General features: G+C 55.8%; 6 protein-coding genes across 6 annotated transcripts; 3 read left to right on the plus strand and 3 right to left on the minus strand.

Moving 5' to 3' along the window:
- Window positions 1-343: 343 nt before the first annotated feature.
- Window positions 344-4,039, plus strand: GGTG_12523 (hypothetical protein; the record flags this gene model as incomplete). The annotated part of the gene is made up of 6 exons (XM_009230423.1): window positions 344-794; window positions 1,082-1,700; window positions 1,802-2,495; window positions 2,639-2,906; window positions 3,510-3,625; window positions 3,806-4,039. 6 exons carry the CDS (start codon window positions 344-346, stop codon window positions 4,037-4,039), a joined length of 2,382 nt encoding a protein of 793 aa, XP_009228687.1.
- A 1,223-nt stretch (window positions 4,040-5,262) lies between these two features.
- On the minus strand, window positions 5,263-6,991 carry GGTG_12524 (hypothetical protein). The gene is made up of 2 exons (XM_009230424.1): window positions 6,886-6,991; window positions 5,263-6,799 (listed from the first exon to the last, which is right to left on the minus strand). Exons 1-2 carry the CDS (start codon window positions 6,937-6,939, stop codon window positions 5,330-5,332), a joined length of 1,524 nt encoding a protein of 507 aa, XP_009228688.1. The 5' UTR covers window positions 6,940-6,991; the 3' UTR covers window positions 5,263-5,329.
- Window positions 6,992-7,408: 417 nt separating this feature from the next.
- Window positions 7,409-7,983, minus strand: GGTG_12525 (hypothetical protein). The gene has a single exon (XM_009230425.1). The coding sequence runs from the start codon at window positions 7,912-7,914 to the stop codon at window positions 7,504-7,506; it is 411 nt and encodes a 136-aa protein (XP_009228689.1). The 5' UTR covers window positions 7,915-7,983; the 3' UTR covers window positions 7,409-7,503.
- Window positions 7,984-10,374: 2,391 nt separating this feature from the next.
- On the minus strand, window positions 10,375-13,418 carry GGTG_12526 (hypothetical protein; the record flags this gene model as incomplete). Its single annotated transcript, XM_009230426.1, has 6 exons — window positions 10,375-10,524; window positions 10,582-12,005; window positions 12,080-12,423; window positions 12,477-12,577; window positions 12,644-12,913; window positions 12,981-13,418. 5 exons carry the CDS (start codon window positions 13,416-13,418, stop codon window positions 11,065-11,067), a joined length of 2,094 nt encoding a protein of 697 aa, XP_009228690.1. The 3' UTR covers window positions 10,375-10,524; window positions 10,582-11,064.
- Window positions 13,419-14,391: 973 nt separating this feature from the next.
- GGTG_12527 (hypothetical protein) lies at window positions 14,392-15,798 on the plus strand (the record flags this gene model as incomplete). Its single annotated transcript, XM_009230427.1, has 1 exon — window positions 14,392-15,798. One exon carries the CDS (start codon window positions 14,392-14,394, stop codon window positions 15,679-15,681), a length of 1,290 nt encoding a protein of 429 aa, XP_009228691.1. The 3' UTR covers window positions 15,682-15,798.
- A 6,177-nt stretch (window positions 15,799-21,975) lies between these two features.
- GGTG_12528 (hypothetical protein) lies at window positions 21,976-22,320 on the plus strand (the record flags this gene model as incomplete). The annotated part of the gene is made up of 1 exon (XM_009230428.1): window positions 21,976-22,320. A coding segment is annotated over one exon (345 nt), but the record flags the coding sequence as incomplete, so codon positions are not given.
- Between the last annotated feature and the right edge of the window lie 304 nt (window positions 22,321-22,624).

The raw sequence follows: 22,624 nt of genomic DNA on the forward strand, positions 1-22,624 counted from the left end.
GACTGCGAAGGCATCGCTCTGCGTTTCGGGAAGTTAGCCGGTACGGAAATGCTGGCAGGGTTCGGTTTCGACAAATTCGGGCTTCTGGTACGGAAGGAACAGCAGCAAGCAGCAAACGCTCCGGAGGGTTGCGTAGACGTGGAGGTCCGCAACCGGCAGAACACGGCACATAGGGGTGACGAACAGGTCGGGGCGGACAAGAACCGCCAGCGGGTCAAAGCTGGGGGGCGGAAGAAAGATGTATCCGCAAACAAACCGGTCGCTAGGCCGGGTGATTTATTTCGGGTAATCAAGGCCGCGCCGAACGAGGCCAGAAAGGCCAAGGCGGAGATGCTCCCTGACCATGCGACCGGGGAATTTGGCGCGTGCGGGTCTCGGCGTTCAAACCCCGGCGGACCTGTTCGGGGCTGCGCAAATCGATCTTAATCGGGCCAGGCTGGAGGAGAGACGCAGTCCAGGGCACAACATTTTCGAAGAAGATAGTTTCTATAGTTCCGCTGTCGACGTCGAGCCCATTCGCACCCGAATTCATGCCTATCTGACGCGGGAAAAACGGGACCTCTACATTCCCAATGCCTTCTTCTACGCCGACGGCTGCTTCTCCGCCACTCCGTCTGCCATGCAAATTAACGTTCAGATCTTCAGTCCCTCTAACCTGTCGAGACACCCGGGCGACGTGTCCGACTTTGACGAATATTGCCGCCACTTGCCAGAACAACTCGTCCCGGGACGAGAGGCTGCTCTGGCTGCCCCCCTGCGTACCGAGCGATCGCGTCCGACTTTCGCGTGGATAGGTGTGTCCTTGGTCACAGCGACGTGACCGCCACCATCATCGAGTTTGATGGCGTCTGCGGGGGCACGAGGAAAGCATTCTGGACGGCGGGGAGGAACTGCGACAAAAGCAGATATGACCGAGGGCCGGTGGAGGGAAAAGGAGACGGGAAGACGGAGGGGGCTGTGAAGGGCTGGGACCGTGAGGCGAGCGGACATTGAGGGAGGGAGAGTAATGGAGGAGAGGGTTGAGGAATGACGGAAAGGGCAGATGAGAGGCGAATGGAAGGAAAACCATGGAAAACGGAAGGGACGGGCAGCGGAGGTTTGCACCCCACGCGCCACTGTGGCCGCCACCCCACAAAGCTCTCCGATATCCGCTTCCGCAACCTCGTTGCCTACGTCGTTGCGCATGAACTGGCCCACCAGTGGTTCGGCAACCTGGTCGCCATGGGTTGGTGGGATGAGCTTTGGCTCAACAAGGGTTTGCTACCAGGGCCGGCTGGCTGGCCACGGATTATCTGCGGCATGGCTATGGCATTCCAGCTCGATTCCATCCATGCCTCCCATCCGATCCACGTGCCTGTGCGTGACGCTCTGGGTGTCAACCAGATCTTTGACAACATTAGCTACCTCAAAGGCTGCAGCACGACCCGCATGTTGGCCAGTCACCTCGGCGTCAAAATTTTCCTTAAGGGCATTGCCATCTACCTTAAGAAGCATGCTTACCAAAACGCCAAAACGGAGGCGCTGCGGGTGGCTCTTAGCGAGGCTTCGGGTACCGACTTCCAGGCTCTCATGGCTCCATGGATCGAGAAGATCGGCTACCCCGTCCTGAAAGTCTTTGAAAAGACCCGACGGCAGTATCACAAACAGTCACGCTTCTTGTCGACCGGTGATGTCGAGTCTGAGGGCGACACGACGACCTGGTGGGTCCGTTGGCGCTGTCCGGCAAGGTGGGAATGGTGGTGGGCGAGGTGGACACGACGTCTTTGACAACCAAGGAGGATACCATCACTGGCGTCAATAGCGATTTCTACCAGCTGAACACCCATACAACGGGCTTCTACCAGGTTAATTACCCACCAGAGCGCTTCGCGCAGTTCGGTAAGCAGCTCGGCGGCGGACCTTGCCATTTTGGGCTACATAGGTACATCGGCACTCCTCTCGTTCTTCAAGGGTTCAGTGCTGAAAGCGAGTATCTGGTCCTGGCGCAGGCCCTGGATGCCGTCGGCTCGCTGAAATCCGTCTTTGGTGATGACGACATCCGCCAGGGACTTTGCGCCTTCACTCTGCGCTTGATTGAGACCCGCTGGTCAAGGTCGGCTTTGACGTACCGGCCAACGAGCGGATACGCAGCCATCGCAAGATATGGGTTCGGAGGATGGTCGGGAAAGCAAGGCGCCGGCGACGCGACGGCGATGTGGCACCTGCGGCAAAACCGGACACAATGCGCGTACATATCAGGAAAAACAGAAATGTCTGATGTATACAGTTCTGAGCAGTTTGAATGGATTCCTGGCGTTCGTGGCTTGGAATTGGTGTCGATTGTCTGGAGGTCGCGGTTCTTCGTCCGACGTGCTGGTGAACCACGTTACATCACTTTATCGAAATTAAAATATTTTATGATCAAAGCAGATAGCCTCCTTTACTTGTCCTATCATCCGCGGTGTAAATCCTTTACTTCGAGTGTCCCTATGGCTACGGAATTCCCAAAGTTTCCTGTACTCTTCGGATCGCGTTTCGAACCGATTTACCTGATCGAAAGGAACTGTTCTAAGCCCCTCCGGGCATGTCAATGCAGATTTCGTCGTCCACATACCAACTGAAATGTTCATCGAAACTCCTCTCTAGCAAAACTTTGTAGAAACCTTCTGTACCCTGGATAAGGATATCTACTGAAAGTCCCGACTGGCTTGCGAAGGCCCCGACTGCAGCCTGCCGGACGTTCCCGTCCTGGTGTTCAAGCCGCCCTGTTATAGCTTCGAGGATCCTTGGCGATAAGCCTTTAAGCGGTTGTACCATCCTAAGCGCGGCAATTTGTAGGGGTGTCGAGACGCCGTCCTTCAGCCAGCTGGGTGTTAGTTTAATGGCCGTTGCTGATATCTTTCGTAGCGCGAACAAGATCTTCGCTTGTGCGTCTTCGGATCCTCCTCGAATGGTCTTCTCCAGGCCTGCTCTGGAAGTTCCATTTCGCTGACCAAGATGTTTGTGCTCGGAAGTTGCATTCAAACAACACCCATCGTGGCAACTGGCTTTCCAAGCCTGTTCGGATGCTAGCGAAGCTTGTCGAATAGTTCGACGGCACCTCGTTCAAGCAGTGCATAACAGCCGCTGGTGCATCGGACCCAAAAGGTCGCGTGGCTCGTTGTCGATCGTGCGGAAGAACCGGCACAGTTGTCCCTCATCGCGCTCCTCGTAAAATAGGCCGGCGACAAAACGCCAGAAAACATCGTAGCGCGCTTTGTACTTCTTCCGCAAGAAAACCTCGGTTGTAGACCCGGCCTCTGGGCTGTTTGTTCCCAGGCTGGGAACATCAAGCTTCCTGCCAGAGTTCCAGTGCTCCACAAAGTACTGCGCAGCGAAGAACTCCTGGAAGGTCAAGTGGAGGAAGTGATAGCTTCGCTGTGTGCGCCTGGAGGATGCGTCTGACGACCGCAGAAATGAGGCCTTTGCAAGTAAGAAAGACAACGAGGTATCTTCCGTAGCTCGTAGGCCCTCTGGGCTTTTTCCCCCAGTATTTCCAGATCTCGTTTTGGTGGTTTTGGTCAAACTCGATCACGTCGCTGCGGAGGCCGGCAAAGGCAAGGCAACAGGGGAGGCTGAGTTCCGTCGCCATCCGCGAGGGGATTTCGTAATCGGAAATCCCCTTCGCCGTGGCTTCGGAGAGCGGCTTGCCCCTATGCGACTTTTCCAACCGCGCGGCATCCTTCTTCCACAGTTTTAATTCGAATTGTTGGTAGAGAGATGTCATGGTCGTCGGTGCTCCCTGCGAATCCATGGGAGCGTCCCAGCTGTGACAAAATGCATCCAGCTGTATCGGAATCCGAACCAGGCCTTGAAGAAGCGAATGATCCTGGAGGAACGCTTCGATCTCTACGGCGTGCTTGCCTGCAGCCATCTTCACGTAGGATGTTACTTGGTCCTGGTTGAAGCCGATTGTTTCCAATTCCAGGTCGACGCGCCTGATACGGGTCAGGTTCAGCCCTGCAGGCCGGGAGGTGATAATGACGTGAGATTGTTCCAGCAGGTCGTGAAGAAGACCTGATGTTTCGGAATCCAGTTCACGGGATACTTCATCCAGCCCGTCGAGGATGAATAAGGTTTTGCTGCGCTTACCATGGTCGCCGACTGTGTGTGCTAGTGCTTTGGCGAATTTGTCTCCGCCTCCGGTACGGAAGTACTCGTCGCGAAGCCACTTTTCGAGGGTGTAGGCCGACTTCGCTTTTAGCGTACGCAAAGGCACCCAAAGCAAGCGGTCGAAAATGCTAGACCAGACGCGTTAGCGGAGGTAGTTGTAGACAATCTTTTTTGCACAAAGTAGGTTTTCCCACACCTGCATGGCCCCGAATTAGGATCCGTTGCGGTGGAGCTGTCGTACCATCTCGTCTTTTTCCGGGCATCGAAGAGTGAATGCAAAGAAACCTGCTTGTCCTGAGCCGGAGCCTCCACCTTGAGCCGAGCGAGGAGTGAAAAGGGAGACGACTTGCGCTCCGAATCCGCCTGCTCCGAGCGGCCGGCATTGTGATCTGCCTGCTCTACGACGGCGAGATTAATGTAGCACTGTTCCATCGGCAGTCGTTCGCCCGAAAGCCGCTCGATCTTAAGTCGTTCCTCATCCTCCTTCAGATAGTATCCCCGCACTTTGGCGTCCGCGAAAAACACCTGTGCCTCGAGGCAGCACTCCCAGGCCTTTGGAAGGGCGGCGCCGAGGCTCCGCACCCCGTGGGGGTTCGGGAAGGTGGGCGGCCAAATCCAGCTCCGACAGTGCACGCGCGTGAGCCCCGGCAGAGTCCTTCTTTACCTGTAGGTGCATACGATTTTTTGGCAAGCGACGCGCATTTCCGTCGCGGTGAGCGATGGTGATGTCGCCGACCTTTCAGACCGGATTCTCGTGGGTACCTGGATCCTCCACACGTAAACCCTGCTCGATGCCTCTTCCATGCCCCTCTCCATGCCCCTTTCCATGGTCTTCACGTGCGGAGCAGCGTCCTGTGGGATCCCGCCTCTCGTTGCCTGCCCTCCATTTGGCCCAGCCCGTCTACGCGCCCACTACCAGCACTACCTTAGGGGCATCCGCCCGGGCCGGTCTAGTTCGATCGGTGCCCGCTTGCCCTAGCCCGGGGTTGTTCCTTGGCCGCGGCCTCCCAGCAAACCAAGCTCTGGAGCTGCAACACAACAGGCGAGGCCACAAGGCGAGGCGACACACTCGCTTTGCCGCCGCGACGCGGCAGCTTCCAAAGCCCGGCACACACCACCAGCACTCGGCCGCCTTCCCGCGCAAATCCGACAAAGCAGCATCGCATTAACAAGATGTGGAGGAGTCTGCCCGTCCGCCCTATTGCTTCTTCAAATATAGAGTGTCCCCTTGCTGCTCGATGAAATCCACCAGCTCAACGTTGTCAGCGCGCTCCTTAAAAATGGGAGCGTTTCGACCCGTTTTGTCCTTAACGACAGGTGGGCGTCCATTCGAAACTCCCGGTGGACACCGTCCCTGTACGACCTCAATATCCTTCAGCCTGTCCAAAACGTCATTCAGCCATATATCCTTGACATCCGCCGGCACCTTAGGGCGACCAGCCCGCTCGCCCCCTCCCATTCTACGAACGTCCTTGCGCCACCACTCCGCAAACTTGGCCTTTAACGAAGGGTGCGGCGCCGACTTCCAGTCGTGCCTGTCGAACGCGTCCTTGGCAGTCCACCTGAGGTACCAGAAGAGGGCCACGTTGAGGGCCGAGATGCCGCGCTTGTCGCGGATCAGGACGTTGGCACCTACGTCCAGAAACAGGCCGGAGATCTGCCGGAGCGGGTGGTAGCATTCCGGGCTCAGCTCGCAGTTCCCGACGGCGGAATCCAGGTATTCGCCGTACGTTTCCAAGAGGAGGACTAGGGGCGTCCGGCCCTCGGAGTCGAGGGCGTCCACGTAAGCGCCGTTGCGGAGCAGCGCTAGGACCGCCTCCGCCCTTTGGCCGAGGACGGCGACGTGGAGCGCGGTGAGCCCACGGGCGTCCAGGGCGTCCATTTCCGCCCCGGCGGCCGCGAGCTCGTCGATCCTGCCACCGACGACCCAATCGTCGTCGGCCGCACGGTGGAGCGGAGTTCTGCCCTCGCCGTCGGGGAGGTTGACGCCGCCGTTGGCCTGGTACCACTGAACCACCTTGCGCATGACGGCGAGGTTCGGCGAGACCGCCGCGGCCACGTGCAAGGGGAGCACCCCATGCTTGTTTGGGAGCAGCTTATCGGCGGGGCCGGCAAGCAGCAGATCGACAATGGATCCGTCCTCGTCGGATAATGCGGCGACGTGGAGCGGAGTCATTCCGTCTTCATCCTGCGCGTTAACGTCGGCGCCACAGCCCACCAGCCACTGTGCCCACCCGGCCCGCCTCAGCATAGCGGCTCGATGGAGAGGCGTCCGGTTCTTTTTATCTCGCTCGTCAAGGTTGGTTGCCCGGAGGGAAATGGTCGTAGGTGGAGGTGGAGGGTCGTGGGCGACAGCTCGATGGACCGGCAGCAGCGTTAAATCCTCCGAATCAACTTTGGATGGGCCTTCGGCCGCACGGGAACGATGATATTCCTTCTGGAGTGCTTCTCCAATGTAGATCCTAATAACCCGACCGACCTCGCCGGTCTGCTCGGGGGTCTTGAAGAGGACGATGTCATATTTCTTCGCCGCGAACTGGCTGACGTCCGGGGTGTCCCGCGGCCCTGACGAGCCCGGCATTGGGAGGGTAGAGGCCGAGCAGGCGTAATTGAACATTCGGCACCGATCGCATTTCTCGCCGGGCCATCTTCTGTTCTCCGGCTCGCACTAATTAGTAGCAGCGTCCCCAAGTCAAGTCAACGAACAGCTCACTCAGCCCAAGCAAGACGGCTGGGGGTAGGGGTATGGCCTACCTTTTGCTTGTCCGCACGACAGCGTTCACACTTGGACTTGGGCTTCGCCGGCATCGTGACCAGCAAGCTCTCTTTGGCTTCACAGAAGAGAAGAAGTTAATTTTTTGCAGCCGAGTGTCCCTTGGTGAAGGCAGATGTGGGAAGAAATAGGGGTCTTGAGCTGCTTCGCCGTAGCCTGACCTAGCACGGACGCAAGAGACTCGTGTCCAATTGCTAGTGTTTGCCCCAATGCAGTCTGGTCTCCTTCTCTCACCGAGACAGCCCCGGGGAAACAGCCAACCAGAGGTTGTCCTCAGATTTAGCAGCTTGGCGTGGCTTGCCAGCGTGTCTTTCGTTGGTCCGCGCCGTGTCGTCGCCTCAGTTCCCCTTGGATGCGATGGTTCGCCCATGTCACTCAGGACCCTGACCCCTTGTTATTGCCCACGAGGCAACCATCGAATCCCCCCCCCCCCCCCCAACACCCTCTGCCCGTCTACACCGTAAATGCCTTCGCATTTCAGCTTCGCAGTTCAGCTTTGCTCATCAATGTCTCAATGTCTATATATATTATCTTCGCGCGAAAATGTCCCACTCTCGATTAAAGACCGCCATCGAAGCCTCGTAGACTCAACCCAGAATTCAGGTCCCGGGCAGAAGGCCATTGATTAATTCAACATGACCACCATATCCGCCAACGCACTCGGAACCGGTGGCATTTCTCCCAACCGGGGTGCCATTGAGCCGCGCCACGCTTTCGAAGCGTTCTCCAGAGACGAACACACCGTCCACGTGCTCGTCCAATGGCCCTGCGCTCCATTCCGTCAGAATCGCCCGTTGTGCACCTACCTGACCACCGTCGAGGCGTCGGAGTCCCTCCCTCAGGCCCTGAGCCACATAAGAGCAAAACTCACGTCGGACCAGCGGCAGCGCAGGATCCCTCGCCTTCATCCCACCTTGTTTAGGAGGGTCGTGATAGGCACGGCCCCGCTCCTGCATGGTGTTGAGGTACTGTAGCCCGTCCCCACCCCTCGCGCCCAGGTCAACCCGCATCAACTTTCCACAAATCCCGGGACTAAGTCGTATGGCGCTACCGGCCTAGACCGAATTAGGACGACAGGACCGATGCCCGGAGATATACATTGGCGAGTTTGTGGAGGCTGGCCTGCTCACACAGATCTGGCAAGGTGGGTCCGTCACGTCAGCAACGGACCAATATCCGGAGTGCTACGGGACGCTAGGGCAACTTGGGAACCTTGGATCGGTCGACTGCAGGCCGGTGGCGCTCATTGTGAGGATGACTCCGCACGAAGTCATAATCACGTTCTCCGTCATCCTCTTAGCCTGCGCCTTAAGCGTTGGCGTCGGTCTCCGTAGCGGGAGTTTGGAGCATGGGGTTAGTGTGGCTTCCGCCCTCTTCACGCTGTTGTCGGCTTTGCATCCAATGATCGCATTGCTTAAGGAAATGTCTAGATGAAATGTGTACTGTTTTGGGGATCGCGCATTACGCCGGAGGCCCCTGTCCCGCCCCACCCCCCCTCTCTTTGTTTCCGCCGCCTGTTTCCCATATAGAATCGTATAAAACACCGATTTTTCCACCTTTTGTTACGTCCGTGCAGTTGGGTCGCTGTACGCACGTAGCTATATAATATGGAGCAGGGGGATAATGAGGCAGAGGCTTCATTACCGAAGCTTTTGCTTCGTGGCGTAGTACCTGCCCCTAACCGCGCGTAATACCTAGATTGCTGCATAATCCTGAGCCGCAGCCGCATTGGGATGAGCAGAGGGTAAGCAGTGCCTGAGAGTATGGCGCAGTTCAAGTCCCATTTCTCGGTTTTTCGGCTAAAATTGCGTTCAACCAAAATAGTCGTCATTCTTCCAGGGGCATTTGCTCGTCAATTTTGGGGTTGCCTTGCAGAAGGACAAATTACCGCAAATAGCTCTTGATGACATCCCACGTGGCTGCCATGGGGGTGAGTTGTAGATGTGTCTCCGGTCGTAGGTGGGTTGTCTGGCGCTAGCGGTGGGGCCACTGGGGTTTCATGTCCATCGGAGGCGCACTTTGTAACAGGATGACGCACAGCCCTCCGGGAAGCTTAAAAGGCAGTCGCCGACGAAGCGACAGCAGCTGGATGAAGATAACGTGTCCGCTTCAATGGCGCAAGACGTAAAAGATAGTGGTACTCTTGATTGATTGAGCCCTTCTTGTTCCTTCATTTTCAAGGGGGAAACTGAGTGACGTGGAAGCCGGTGCATTGTCGCCACCACACGCGGCTCCTCGTGGTATAATTATGGGTAATGATTGAATACAGTCCCGCCGCCAAATGACCGTTGGAGAGGCCACATTCGGTTTTAAAATCCGAGCCTGTCGTAGGCCATATGATAATAGACATGGTTGGCGTGCAGCGGGCACCAGACAAAAGCCCAGCGGCCTGCATGAGCGCCTCCAGGCATGTCTCCCAGTCTAATATGTGGGTAGCCCCAGCATGGTTGGTTAAGTGCAGGCGCGGACACATGCATTGAGGAGGCAGCTTCGCCGCGCGCTGACGCGCGTTGACGGCAGGTATGCCCGGGGTTTTTATTCTTGCCTGGCCAAGCCGTCGCATGAAGCAGGCTGCAGGCTGCGGGCCCACACGCTAGGTACCTGTCCCATCAGCAGCTTTCCGCCTTTGCGCACGGTTACCATGTACACCTTGTGAAGTCTTGCAATGGTTTGCAATAGCAGCACTAGGGGAGCTTCTGAGTCACTTTTCCTTTTGCTTCTTGTGACTGAAATGGGGCACATCCGGTTGGCCGGGTTAAAAAAAAAGTTGCCGGGCTCTCTCCGCCTGCCGACGACAGGTCGTAGCGTTCGGGGTGAGGCTATGAGCAGTTTCTTGATGCACCCGAACAATGTATTTAAAGCGCCCCAGTAGTCCCCGCCGTTCGGACTAGAAGATTTAGGCATTGCTCTACCAGCACCGCGGCAGCAGAACCACGCAACCCATCCGATTCCCCCAGTGTTCACTTCTCCCTCCCAAGACGTAGACAGTTTTGACACTTCGCCATCAACAATATAAGGACGCCGCACGATTACCACCGCCGCCCGCCCTTCTTGAGCCCACAATGGCCGACAACAATGACCAGGTGTCGCAAATACCAAATCGGCCAAAATACACAAAAGTGCAGGCACCTGCACGAATCATGCAGATGGGACCCCATTATCTATTGTGACACCAGGCCCGACAGGACGTTAACGACGCCATCATCTCCTCCGGCTCCAGTGCGATCGGTCTAGTCGTCGACGCCGGCCGCGCCTCCCAGAAAGTGGCAGGGCATTACGGAGGAGTGCCGTTTTTTTCCGGTCGCTTTTATTTACGAGACGGATAAGGGCAGGAAGCCCGGAGACAACCGTAGCAGTCGGGCAGGCAGAATATGGCATATGCGAGTTTGATATGCTTGCGCTCGAAGCCGTCGCTCTTGACATCTGTAAATCGGGATCTACCAGTCCCTGCCTCCCAAGGGGCATACGACGAATATTTCTGCTGGGTTTACATAAGGGAACGGGGCAAGGCTAGAGGCTATCGCATCCGCTGGCGGGGGGAAGTAGGGATCGTTGCTTGCCGGATCGTGAGCTGACAGTATTGAACCCGGAAAACTTTGCTCCAAAAGTATCCCGAGATCCTGTGGGAATTTTTCGTTAATGCTAAATCTTTTTAAAATTCCCACAGAATTACTTACAATTAAGGCAAAGCACTTCTCCACTCCGTCATTATCTAGAGACGATGGCGAACGAAGCAGAACATCGCCGCTTTTAGCATCCCCGTCCCCCGACCAACCCTGGATCCGGCAACTGTCGGGCGGGGACACGTGGCCTTTAAAAGGCGACGGCATAGACGCAGCAGCCGCTCGATGTCGACACGCTGTTTGAACCGTCTCATCAACGAAGTGGTAGGTGTCGACCTTGGCTTCCCTGTCAAGCTCGGCGCTTCGCCTCCGCTGCCTTTTGGCCGCTGCCGGTTTCACGTCATTGTTCTCTTCTAGCTCCAGCGACGTTGACTCCTTGACAAAGTCTCGGCAGTGGGCGTCCAGAAGATGGAATTTGAGATGCTTTACAGAGTCGAATGCGCCACCGCACCGAATGCTAGGATGAGGGCAGGTGACCAGCTTCTTGTCGTCAACAGCTTGGACGTATCGTTCGTAATGATCAAAAACACGGTCTTTCTATGGGCCTCTGTCCAGAAACTGACGAAGGCGCAGCTCAGGCTCCAGCGGTTTGTCCGCCATGCAAAACAAGCAGTAGCCGGCGGTGGCAAGCACTCCGCCGTAAAAAAGGGGGTCGCACTGCACAGGGAGCTCGTCCGGGCAAGCAAGATGCGACCGGCAATGGTCGCTCCATTCGGATTTGTCAAACACCCATTTGTTGCACAGAAAGCAAAGCTCGGTGAAGTCGCCGCGTATTTTGTTAAAGCAGCTGTAAACGTGTTTCCAATCGTAGGCGGGTTGTTTGGCGCCACTGGCGGGGGCAGACTGGGGCAGCTTTCGACGAGACGCCGAGTCGGTACATCGACACTTCTCGAGCTCTAGGCCTGGCCGAAACTTGACTTCTGCGTCTGCCTCGCACAGAGCAATCATGTCGCGGAGGGCCCGAAGACCGGTCGGGCTCCGCAAGGTCTCGGTTTTGAAAAGGCTCGTTGCGAGGCGGTCCCGTTCGGGCATTAGGAACCTGACACGGCTGAAAATGCTCCGGTGATAGCACGGCGGGGCCTTGTCGTCCCGGGCAGGGCCGTATGGCTGACCCTCCTGCCACTGTCGGAGTTGATTGTCGGCCAGCTTTCTTTTCTCCTGATAAAGCTTTCTGCGGCGCGAAGTCGACGCCGGATCCCGCCGCCCCGATAAAGTGGCCAACTCGTCATTAATTGTAATCAATTCTGGGCTGGTCCTTAACACTTCTTGCTGTTCGGCCGGCAAAGACTGCGGCAGCTGGGGATTGCGGGCCACCGTTAAGCCGCGGAAAAGGTCATTGACGATGCTGCGCACTTCCTGGCCGAAATAGCTCCTTTGGCCGTCCGTGCCGCTGTTGTTGGGCTGGTAATGTTTGTTGTGGGTGGCAGGGTCAATGTGGCCTGCGTGTTTCATTCTCTGGGCTTGGGAATAGAGCTTGTCTGTGGGTCGTGCAGGTTAGCAATACTAAGGGCCTAGAGTGTAGCAGGAAGAGGAGCGGCTTTGGTACACGTACCGATCCAGTACAGACCCTCCGCTCTGAAGTCGTAGATAGTGGGCGGGCGGGCATATCCGGCGCGGAAACCCAACGCCCGAAGCCGCTTGCTTAGCGCTATCGCCGTTTCTATTCTCCCGGCGTCCCTCCTCGCGGACATGCTCTTAAAGAAGGTCTGGTCAAGGATGCTGTCCTTCCACTGCAGGTGGACCATCTCGCCTTCTGAAGGCTGTATTTTAAAAAGGGCATCGAAAGTGTCGTAGTCTCTGAACGCCTTGGCCGCAAAAAGGATGGCCAGCATTGGTAGCATTGCGTTGCAAACCAGAGGCATGGGCACCAACCCCTCGTACAGCGCATGTTCAGGCCTGGACCACATGAGAAACAGAATTCAGCCGGTGTTTCAGGGGAGAAAGTGTACCTTTTGTCAGGGGTGTCTGTCGTGCCCTTGACATCTCGGACAAGCTGAATAGCGAACTCAGCATTATCGTGTTCATTGCGGAACACGCCAAATGTCACGTCCTGTGGCCCACAAACGAGCGCGAATTAGAATGCCGTCGCCGCAGTTGGTCGTTCAATCCTGCTTACCTTGTAGTACAAGCTACGACCGGAGCCTGGCCGACAGGACGACTCGATGTACTCGCCGATGCGCGCAGAAGAACAAACGATGGCCATGTAGTCGGCCCAGTCGTAAACTCTTGTCGCAGGTTTCTCATATCCGACCCAGTCGTTCCCCCACAGCTGATGCCCAATATGGACGAAGTGGTTCTTCGTCCCAAACCTCCTAAGTCGTTTGCTCTTCACCAGCCTGATTTTGCTTTCTTGTTTAAGTATCTCGGGCAACTCGGAATTGATGAACTACATCAAAGAAGTCAGCTCGGCTTAGCAAAAAGGATGAGGAATTGCATGTGCAGCAGGGACGTACGTTTGTCACAGTCAGCGTGATGTTAGGGGGGATGGCCTCGTGCTTGCGGCGCCAACCGGCCATGAACTGCTTCCAGTACAGCAGGACTGTTCCCTGCCCAGGGTTCGGATCGCCTTCTGCGCCGTCGATGCCGAATGCAATCTCCTTAACGAAGTCCTTCAAGGATTTGACCTTGTAAGGGCTTGGCTGGTCTTGGTCTTGAGCATGGTTTTCAGCATACGTACATTGCCAATGTATTAGCAGCTGCAGTAGCGAAAATTCGCATCCAGTGGCGAGGACGTACTGGTTCCAAAGGCCGATCATGCGATCGTACTCCTTCAGCACCTTGGGTGTGACTTTTTTGAAGACAGCAGAATCATTGATCCTCTCATTGCATTGTTCGGAGCCCCTCGCTTTCCCCTTGCCGAAGAATTCTTGCGGGCTTTTCCTTGGCGCCATTGTAGGATTGGGGTCTGGAACAGGGGCGGCTGGCGGTGGGTTGGTCGATCGCTACGAAGTAGGGACGGAGCAAATGCGGGCTGCTGCGGCCTTTTATGGACAGACGCGTATTGAAGCGCCGGCCAGGAGCCAGGAGGCAGCAGGCCGGCAACATTTGCGCAGCATCCATCGAGTGGACAGCCGGGCAATGGGCGCCTGACATGACGGGGAGGGAGCCAGGAACCGGGCCCCCGGCCAATCTGGGCTGAGCCCCTCTCCGGGCAGCGCGGCCGCCGCTGCATTCTCGTCCATGGCGGAAGCACGGCTGGAATAGAGTCGTCGACAGGATCGGGGGGAAGGTCGAAGCGATGTTGGCTGTGAAAGTGCCATGGGCTGTGCGTTGGTGTGGGGAGGAGGTGGTGTCGTGGTGATTTTATCCCGGAGTGTCATGGTTCGGCAGTAGGAGCCTCCACCCACTTGCTACCAAAAGGACGACTAAGCCAACGTCGACACTTTGGCTCAATTGGAGGCTCAAGTACCCTCTGTGAGGCAAGGCTGCACGAGAGGGCACGCCACGCCATAACACCACCCCCATCTCCCCCTGGGGGGAGGCCAGCGGGCGCTGTAATGTTTGCTACCAACATGACTCAGAGGTTGGGCTTAGCGGCGTGGTGGGGTCCTGAACTCCACCGGGCTCAATTGATCCTTACCAAGATGCACGTGTTCGATCCCCACGGGGCACGGCAGCCATTTGGACTCAGGGCGTGATCTTTTTTTAACGCGCACCTAGCGTTATCTCGGCTGTAGCGTTATTGGGCTACTTTTTGACGTGCACAACGTGGTAGGATAGTCGATGTATCTTTTTATGCCTCGTCCGTGCGTTCCTTGGCGCGGGCACAGGGGCCAGGGGTCGGGCTGGACCGTTTTGTATGGCGGGGATCCAATGCGAGTGTTGACCTCCGTGCCGTCATCAAGAAAACAAAAAAATAGCAAAATGGCCTCCCCAAGAATAACGTTGTTGTATGCCGAGGGCAACGCATCTGGGAACAACGAGCCCGACCTTACGGCCGCCGACGATGCCGTCGATCGAGAGCCCTCGCCAGGGCCGGCACCAAACGGTCGCGAGACGCCCTCGCAAGCCCTTTCTCAGCAGGAGCCGGCACCGGAGCCGGCACCAACTGCCGCCGCCGCCGCCGCTGGCACCAAGTGGAAGCGCCCTGCTACGGATCCCAACAAGAAAACAGTGCGGTTTTCGTGGAACGCCCAGCAAACCGCTGCTGTCATGGAGTGGCTCCTCGTGGCAAGGCAGGAAGGGCTTCTCGCCGTACAAAAGAGGGCAAACTTGGCCGTGGCGTGGCGACGGGTGCTTGAACTGGCAAAGGCGGCTTGGGGCGAGGCGGCAGTTGTTAACTTGGCGGAATCGAAGATTGCCGACAAGTATAACAACGAGAAAAAGTGCTACCTGGCGTGGGCGCGCTGGGTTAGTAAAAGCGGCCGCAGTTACGATACCGAGACGGGCGCCGTTCAAGGCGTTGATACTACTAGTGCGGAATGGAAGAAGTTTGCTGCCCGCGTTAAAGGAATGGCCGTGGCGTGGATCGCACTGGGCCAGCCGCTGGGGAAAGTAAGCACTTACCAAGCGCTGTGGGTAACGGATAGGGCCAAAGGCGACCATATCCAAGAGTTCGCCGGTGACGCCGTCGTCCCGCCTGCGGCTGGGCTTGATCCCTTTGCTGACGGGATGCCTCCTCCTCTACGGCCGCCGCCGCCGCCTCTGGCGGAAAGCATCGTTAACGCGGACGTGGATGACGACGAGGAGAACGACGGCGAGGCGGAGGAGGGCGGCGAAGGAGGTGGGGATGAAGGCGAAACGGCCGAGGCGCGGCGGCGGAGGGAAACTGATCCGGATTTAAATCCGGTATTGTTAGCTGGCGACGGCGAGGATTGGGAGCGCGTGAACGTACAGCGTGGGAGGCCGAGGCCGCCGTCAAGACGATACCCGTCGTCGCCGTCGCCGTCCCCATTTTCGGCTAACAGCAGTTCTGTCACGGGCGTCACGGCCCCGGGCCTAAGTGCGGGCATTGCGGCAGGCGTCGCCGTTGCCAACAGTCTCGCGAGTATCGCTGCCGCTATGGTAGCTGGGAACAAGGACGGCGCACTTACTGCTGCCGCCGCTGACCTCCGTCAGCGGTATCAAGAGACGCGGCCGCCGCGCGAGATCCTCCGGGCTTGCAAGCGGCTACGTGACGACGGCAACGTGGCTCTCTGGAATGCCATGGTGTAACACCCCACAGGGTGAACGCCTCGCAGACAGGGTTCAGGGGTTGGCGAGCCTTTAGAGAAACTCAAAAAGGGAAGGCTTGTGGCGTGGCAAGCCACCATGTCCAAGCCCCAAAGAAGGATCACAGCGTGGTGGCCGGAGGCCGCTACAGCATCATGTATAAGTAGGGCTTGCAATTTAAGCCCAAATTTAACCAAATTTAAAAAGTGTTGGAACAAGTAAATGCACGGGTATCCAGTAGGGAGTTGCAGGCCTGTCACGTAGCCCTAGGGCCCGTGCACAGCCCGCACGCTTGTATATCTAGGCCGGCCTTTAGCCGGCACCTCGCAGATAGATCCCTTCCAACTTATGCAGAAAAGAACCGATTCACACAGAACAGTCGGGTCTGCATCACCTTTGGCGACGGGTGGCCTTGTGAGCCACCAGGTAAGGGGAGCCTACCAACAAAAAGGTTGTATTTAACTAACTAGGAAATTTAATTTAATTTTCTTGGATTTTTCTAATTACCCTTTTAGGGTTAATTTACAACACTGTGTAATATACTGTGTATAATATGCAACTAACCTTAAAAGGGTAATAAGAAAAATCCAAGAAAATTAAATTAAATTTCCTAGTTAGTTAAATACAACCTTTTTAAATTTGGTTAAATTTGGGCTTAAATTGGCCGAATTAGCAAGGGTGTTAAAAATCGCGTTTAATATGGGATTTCGAAGTGCGTCACTCGCTTGTATGCGTCACTCGCCTATGAACCACGTTATAAGTAAGGGCAGGCAGTAGATGGTGGGTGGGGAAGTGGTAAAGTCGTTATTCGAGAAGTTTCGCAACGAGCCCGTCCTCATCCGACAGCAGCTTAACCACGACCTTGTGCCCGTTTTCGGCGGCCTTTTGTCACGGCCATGGTCGAAGACTAGAACACAGTCAATTGGCGCTACGAACGAAGATTCTAATCTAGGGGAGAAAGGAAAGAAAGAAGGGATTCCGGTGCTCGGCGCGCGGAACGTGCGCCTTGATCATGGTTCCTCATGTGGGGCCTCGTCTGTGGGTCAAGGCCCGCGGGCCTTGACCTAGATCGTCACACTACCCCCTTCCAAACCTCGTATGCCGACGTAGGAGGTCATGCGAGTTGTTTGTTACTCGTGTCGGCGTCTGCGTCTTTTGCTGTTCCTCTCGTCATGAACAGCCACATTATCGTCCTCGTGATCTTCTTCTATTCGGTCGTCGGCTGCCGCTCGAATCCAACTTTCAAGTCGCTTGGGAGGGCCTGCTGCATCTGGGTAGGCCCTGTGAAACTCGTCCAATGCTGTGGGTGCATTTTTAAAGTTTTCGGCCGGGTACCACATGTCGTCAGGATCGTACCCACGCCATGACACTTGGTACTCAAGTATCTTGTCTCTCCCAGATAATCTTGATGTCAAGATCTTGTCGACTTCGAACTCAGGTTCTCCGTTAATCTCTTCAGCCGGCGGTGGCTCTTGGTGCTGTTGTGGCAAAGGGTTATCTGCAGCTCGGCGTAATCGGTCGGCATGGAACAAGTTCTTGCCCTTGAACGAAGATGGCATGTCGAGAACAAAGCTGTGTCCTCGCTCTTCCACAACCTTAAACGGCCCTGCGTACTGCGAGTCGAGTCTGGTCGTAGGTGCAGTTGTGGCGAACCCCTTTTTCTTCAGAAAAACAGAGTCTCCTACTCCAAAGTCCACTGGACGACGCTTCTTGTTGGCTTGCGTCTCTTGTCTTTGCTGGGCGGCCACTGCGTTATTGTATGCCAGGTCTTGCACTGCCCTTGTTTGTCTGACAATGTCCAAGGCTTTCTCTTGCTGCCTCGTCGTGATGTCGGCGTCTGGGAGTTCAAGTGACAGCGGATTGCGTGCGTCGTGTCCAAGCAGAACTTTTAAAGGAGCCATGTCGATACTCGAGTGCCAAGCCACGTTATGGGCAAAGTCTAAAGCCGGGAGATGAATGCTCCAGTTGGTCTGGTACTTGTCGATGTAGAAGCGCAGCTTTTGGTCCAGTTCTTGGTTGGTGATCTCAACAGCTCCCTGGGTCTGGGGGTGCAGCGGGCTTCCGTGTCGATGCTTTGTTCCAGTCAGTTCGTTAAGCTTGGCCATGAAGCCTGAAATGAATGGTCCTGCGTTGTCACTGATCCACACGAAGGGTGCACCCAAAAAGCGATAGAGGTAGCGATAGTATCTCGTGGCGAGTACCTCTGCTGTGTCGGTTTTCTTTCCTGGGAGGGTTGCCAGGAGTCGGCTGAACTTGTCTACGAATGCCCACACGTAATTATATCCATAACGGTCAAGGGGCATATCTTTACCGTCAACGGCGACCTGTTCCCATACCCGATTCGGCATGGGCAGCGGGTGCAGCAATCCAGGAGTCTTGTCGTGTCTCTTCTTGTTTCTTTGGCATTCGTGGCAGTTTTTGAGGTATTGCCGTATCGTCTTGTTCATGCCGTCCCAGTGGTAATTGCGCTTAATCATCTGGATGGTTTTGTTCTGTCCTTGATGGGCAAAGATCTGCGGGCTGTGGGCTTCTCTTATCAGGGCTGTCCTGAGGAAAATCTTCCCATCAGTGGTGGTTTCGGGGACAACTAGACGTCCTTGGTGCTTGCCCAGCTTTTGCGATTCGTTTTCTTGTTGGATCAACTGGGCAAGGTCAGCGCCCATGGGAGTCGTGTCATCTTGATGACGGTCTTGGACGGCAGCCACCTGATGACTGATTCGGTCTCTGGGGATCATGGCCATAGTGCGGTCTTCTAATTCCCGGGCCTTAACTGTCGGGAGATCGGCGGTTTTGCGGGACAGAGCATCAGCTGCAACGTTTTCTGCACCTCGGCGATACTGGAACGTGATGTCAAAATTGGCCAGAAAGTCAGCCCATCGAACCTGACGAGTGGACAGGATCCTTTTGGTCGAATAGTACAGCAGAGCCTGATGGTCGGTGACGACGAAGAACTTGGCGCCAAGTAGCTCTGGTTCGTAATGCTCAAGGGTCTGGACGACAGCTAGCAGCTCGCGGTCTTGAATCGGATAGGCTCGCTCAGCTGGCGTCATGGTCTTGGAGAAATAGCCCACAGGCTTCCATTCTCCATCTGGCTGCTGTTGCCAAATAGTACCTCCGACGGCGTTGCGCGAGGCATCGGTGTCAACTTTCGTCGGTCGTCCCGGCACAAAGAAAGCTAGCACAGGGGCTTCGCATGCCTTGATCTTCATTTCCTTAAAAGCTTTCCTTTGCTCGTTGCCCATAACGAAAGGCGCATCCTTTTTCAACAGACGGTTCAGGGGCTCAGCAAGTTCGCTGGCGTGATGGCAAAACATACGAATATAGTTGCATAGCCCTAGGAATGATCGCACCGCTGTCTTGCTGTTCAGGTCTTCAAACTTCCAGTCTCGGATGGCGGCGATCTTTGCAGGATCGATACGGATGCCGACGCCGGCTTCCATCACGATGCCCAGGTAGTCAACCGTTTGGACGTTAAACCGGGACTTCTTAATGTCTCCTTGAAGGTCGACTCGATGCAGGCGATAAATGACTTCCTTGACCTGGTCCCAATGTTCATCCTCGGTGTCGTTATCAGAGTAGATGAGAACGTCGTCGGCATAGGCGCTGGCAAACTGATCAAGTAATTCGTTCAGTTGAGCGTTAATGAAGGCTTGCCACCAAGCAGGTCCGACTTTTAGGCCAAACGGGAGCACCTTCCACTGGAATGTTCCTTGTCGAGTACGGAAGGCTGTTAGATACTCTGACCCGACGGCCATGCGTAAGCGGTTGAAGGCACGGATAATGTCGATCTTTGAGAACCTCTTTGCATTCCGACAGTTGAAAATGGTTCCGTTAACGTCAGGGGCAGGTACAAGACGGTCCTTAAGAAACTGGTTTATCCAACGGTAGTCGACGCAGAACCGGCGGTCGTTTGCGTGCGGTTTAGGTACAAACAGTACTGAGGCGGCGTTGGGCTGCATGCATGGTTCAATAAAGTCAATCTTCAAAAGCTCGTCGATCGTTTCTTTTTCTAGCGGCAGGTAGTGAACGGGCGTTCGGTAAACAGGAGGTGTTCTGGTGGTGGGTTTGTCTAGTTCAAGAATGACGTCGTGGCCTGGGCGATGCGGTGGCAGTTTGGTAGATGCCTTTTTGGAAAAGAACCCCTCCAAATGCGCCAGGGGTGGTGGCAGTCGCTGACGTACTAGCTGGATGTGGTCGGGGTCTTCATCTTCTGGGAAGGCAATCGCTTCGTCCTTGTGAGTCTTCCAATGACGGGTGCTTCCAAGGGCAGCCAAACTGATGGCAGGTTCGCGCTGTTGTTCAAAGGTGATGGGTTTCGTAGGCATAACCTTTTGGGCCCAACGTCGTCGTCGGGGGTCGCAGTTGATCTGGGCAGCAATATTGGCAACGGCTATTGCCTCTTCTTCCTGCTGTGGCTGGGGTACTTGGTTGGGTTTGCTTGCTGGCTTGGTATCGAGGTTCTTGTTTGGTCGTCGGAGAATCTGGATCTGTCGGTGCATCTTTTCGAGGGCATCGTCGCGACGATTGGCCTCTTGTTGGATCTTCGTGTCGATTTTTCGAGGACGGTCGTAACGCGGCAGTTGAATAGCAGGCGAAAATCGTGCAAGAGGGGGCTGATCGTCCGGCCAGCAAAAGCTTCGGGTGCGAGGGTGAATCCAAACGTCTTGTTCCACAAACCAGAATTGACCTATGAACAGATCATGGCCGCAATCGGTTACCAGGAAAGTCTGGTTTAAGAAGCGACGTCCATCTACTTCCAACGTGGCGATCATTCTGGTCTTGACTTGGCCAGCTCCCTTCTGACGATAATCTGTCAGACCGAGAGGGGTGTCCAGTTTTTCTAATCGTGCACCGAGTTGTTCGTGGGCCCGTTGGGCTACCGCTGGGCTAACCAGCAAAAAAGTGTCTGCTCCTGTGTCGCAGAGGGCAGAGATCGGGAAACCAACACCATTCATTTGGACTTGAGCAGTTTTGATAAAAGAGCGGGGAGTTGACTTGTAACCGATCTGAGCTATCGTTGACATATGGACTGCCGGGGAGACTTGCGGCAGTCCTATTCTTTTCCCGAACTCTCTGAATCTGATGAAGCCTGGTCTCTTGTAGTTCCTGTCGCCTGAATGGCGGAAGTCTTGTTCTTGCTCGGACACTCTGACGACCTGTGTCCTTTCTCGCCGCAACCCCAGCAGGAATTATTGGCCCAATGTGCTTCCTTCTCTTCCGAAGTGGGCGCTCGGGTGTGGTTGGTCACTGCGAGTGCTGGGCTGCCTTCATTACCATAGGGTTTATCTTTCTTTGCTTGACGGCTGTCCGTAAGGCGGGTCTGGGTGCTTCCACGTAGTTGGTTTCGGCTCGGTTTATTCTTTTCTTGCCCTTTCTGAATAGCTGAGCGTTCTTTAAAAGCCAGCTGACTGCTGTATGCCGCATCGGCAACAAGGTTGCAGAAGGCCTCGTAGCTGACTGACGGATCTTTGCTATCCCGCAAGAGGCGGGTGTCCAGGGTCTTAGGGATACATCGCCAAAGAGTTTTCTTCCAGTCGGCCTTGGGTACTTTAGCCTTTTGGGCTAAGGAGTTGACTTCGGCGATATGCTGATGGATATTGCCACCCAGCTTGAACATCAGCTTGTTCAGCTTGTCAAATGCTGCTGTGTCTTGGTTGGAGTCGTGGTACGCCGCCTCCAATACTTGGATCATCTCGGCCACGCTTGTGAATGGATCTTCCCGCGATCCATAGCGTGTTTCGACGGTCTTTTGCGCATCTCCTTCTAAAAGGGTCATGGTGTATGCCATCCTGCTCTTTTCTGTGCGGAAGGTTGCATCGTCTTCCTCGAACTTGTCGGCTAATTTTTGTACCCAATTGTCGAACAGCTCTTCGTCACCAAAGAACTTTCCTGGGGCTTCGGCACGGGCTTTCGCCTTGTCGCTATAATTGGGATTCTTGGCTTTGGCGTCGTCACCGTAAGGGACGAACGCTTCGTAGGCTGCCAAGCCGGTCGGGACGAATGTTCCACTGCCAAATGCGCTTTCGGCGGGTGTCGGGTGCCTTTCCCGACGGCTTGTGCTTGGTGTTGCAGTGCGACGGTCTTGGTCGTTTAGCCGGGCTTCCAGGCGGGCAATAGTTGCTGCCATTTGCGCTATGATTGCGGCTTGGTCTGGTTCGGGTGTTTTGGACATCGTGTTGTGGGAATGGCCGGTCTGGTCTGGTCGGTCGGTCGGGTCTCCGTCTTCGGCGAAGTCGAACTTGGTTGAGCTTTCCTTGGGGCTCGTAGTGGTGGCCTGCACAAAGATAGTATCGGTTACAGGGGCTTCCTGCTGGACATTCGGGTCGGTGTCGGTCGTGGAGGCGCTGTCGTCTTGGTTGCTCTCCAGGTCGGCAGGCTGGTAAGGTCTTGGAAGGTTCCGTTGTACAGCTCGCTTGCCTGGTCTCGGCTGTTTCGAAGGCTCGCTTAAAGGTCGGACTGCCCCTTATCCAGGCGTTGGAGCGTCTCGGTAATGGCGGAGGACACGCTGGCGTTAGCTCGGTGCGTTCACTCTTTCTCGCGACCTTGTTGGATCTGAACGGCGCTGGAGGATCCTCCTGTCGCAAGCCGCACTCTGAGACTGTCGCCGCTGTCGAGGAAGATGTCGGCCGGCTCGATACGTAATTGGGGTCCGTGGGCTCGGCCGATAATGTGTGGCTCGTGGCGTCGGTCTCGAAGGCTCAGCCGAAGGTGTTCTCGCCAGAGGTAGAGGGGGCGAGACGTGGCCGGGTCACGGTAGGTAGGAGAGTCTTTTCGGTCGCAGAGGCCCTGTCGAGGCCGACTAGTCTAGCTCAGCCCTGTCGAGACCGACTAATCTAGCTCAGCCCTTGTCTTGGCGCCTGCTTCCTTTGTGTCAGCTCTTCAATGCCGTCAGGGCTGCCCTCCGGCCCGTTCCTTGACTAGCCAGTGGCCTTACCTGTGCTCCTTG

The sequence above is a fragment of the Gaeumannomyces tritici genome (assembly GCF_000145635.1).
Source record: "Gaeumannomyces tritici R3-111a-1 unplaced genomic scaffold supercont2.9, whole genome shotgun sequence".
Lineage (NCBI taxonomy): Eukaryota > Fungi > Ascomycota > Sordariomycetes > Magnaporthales > Magnaporthaceae > Gaeumannomyces > Gaeumannomyces tritici.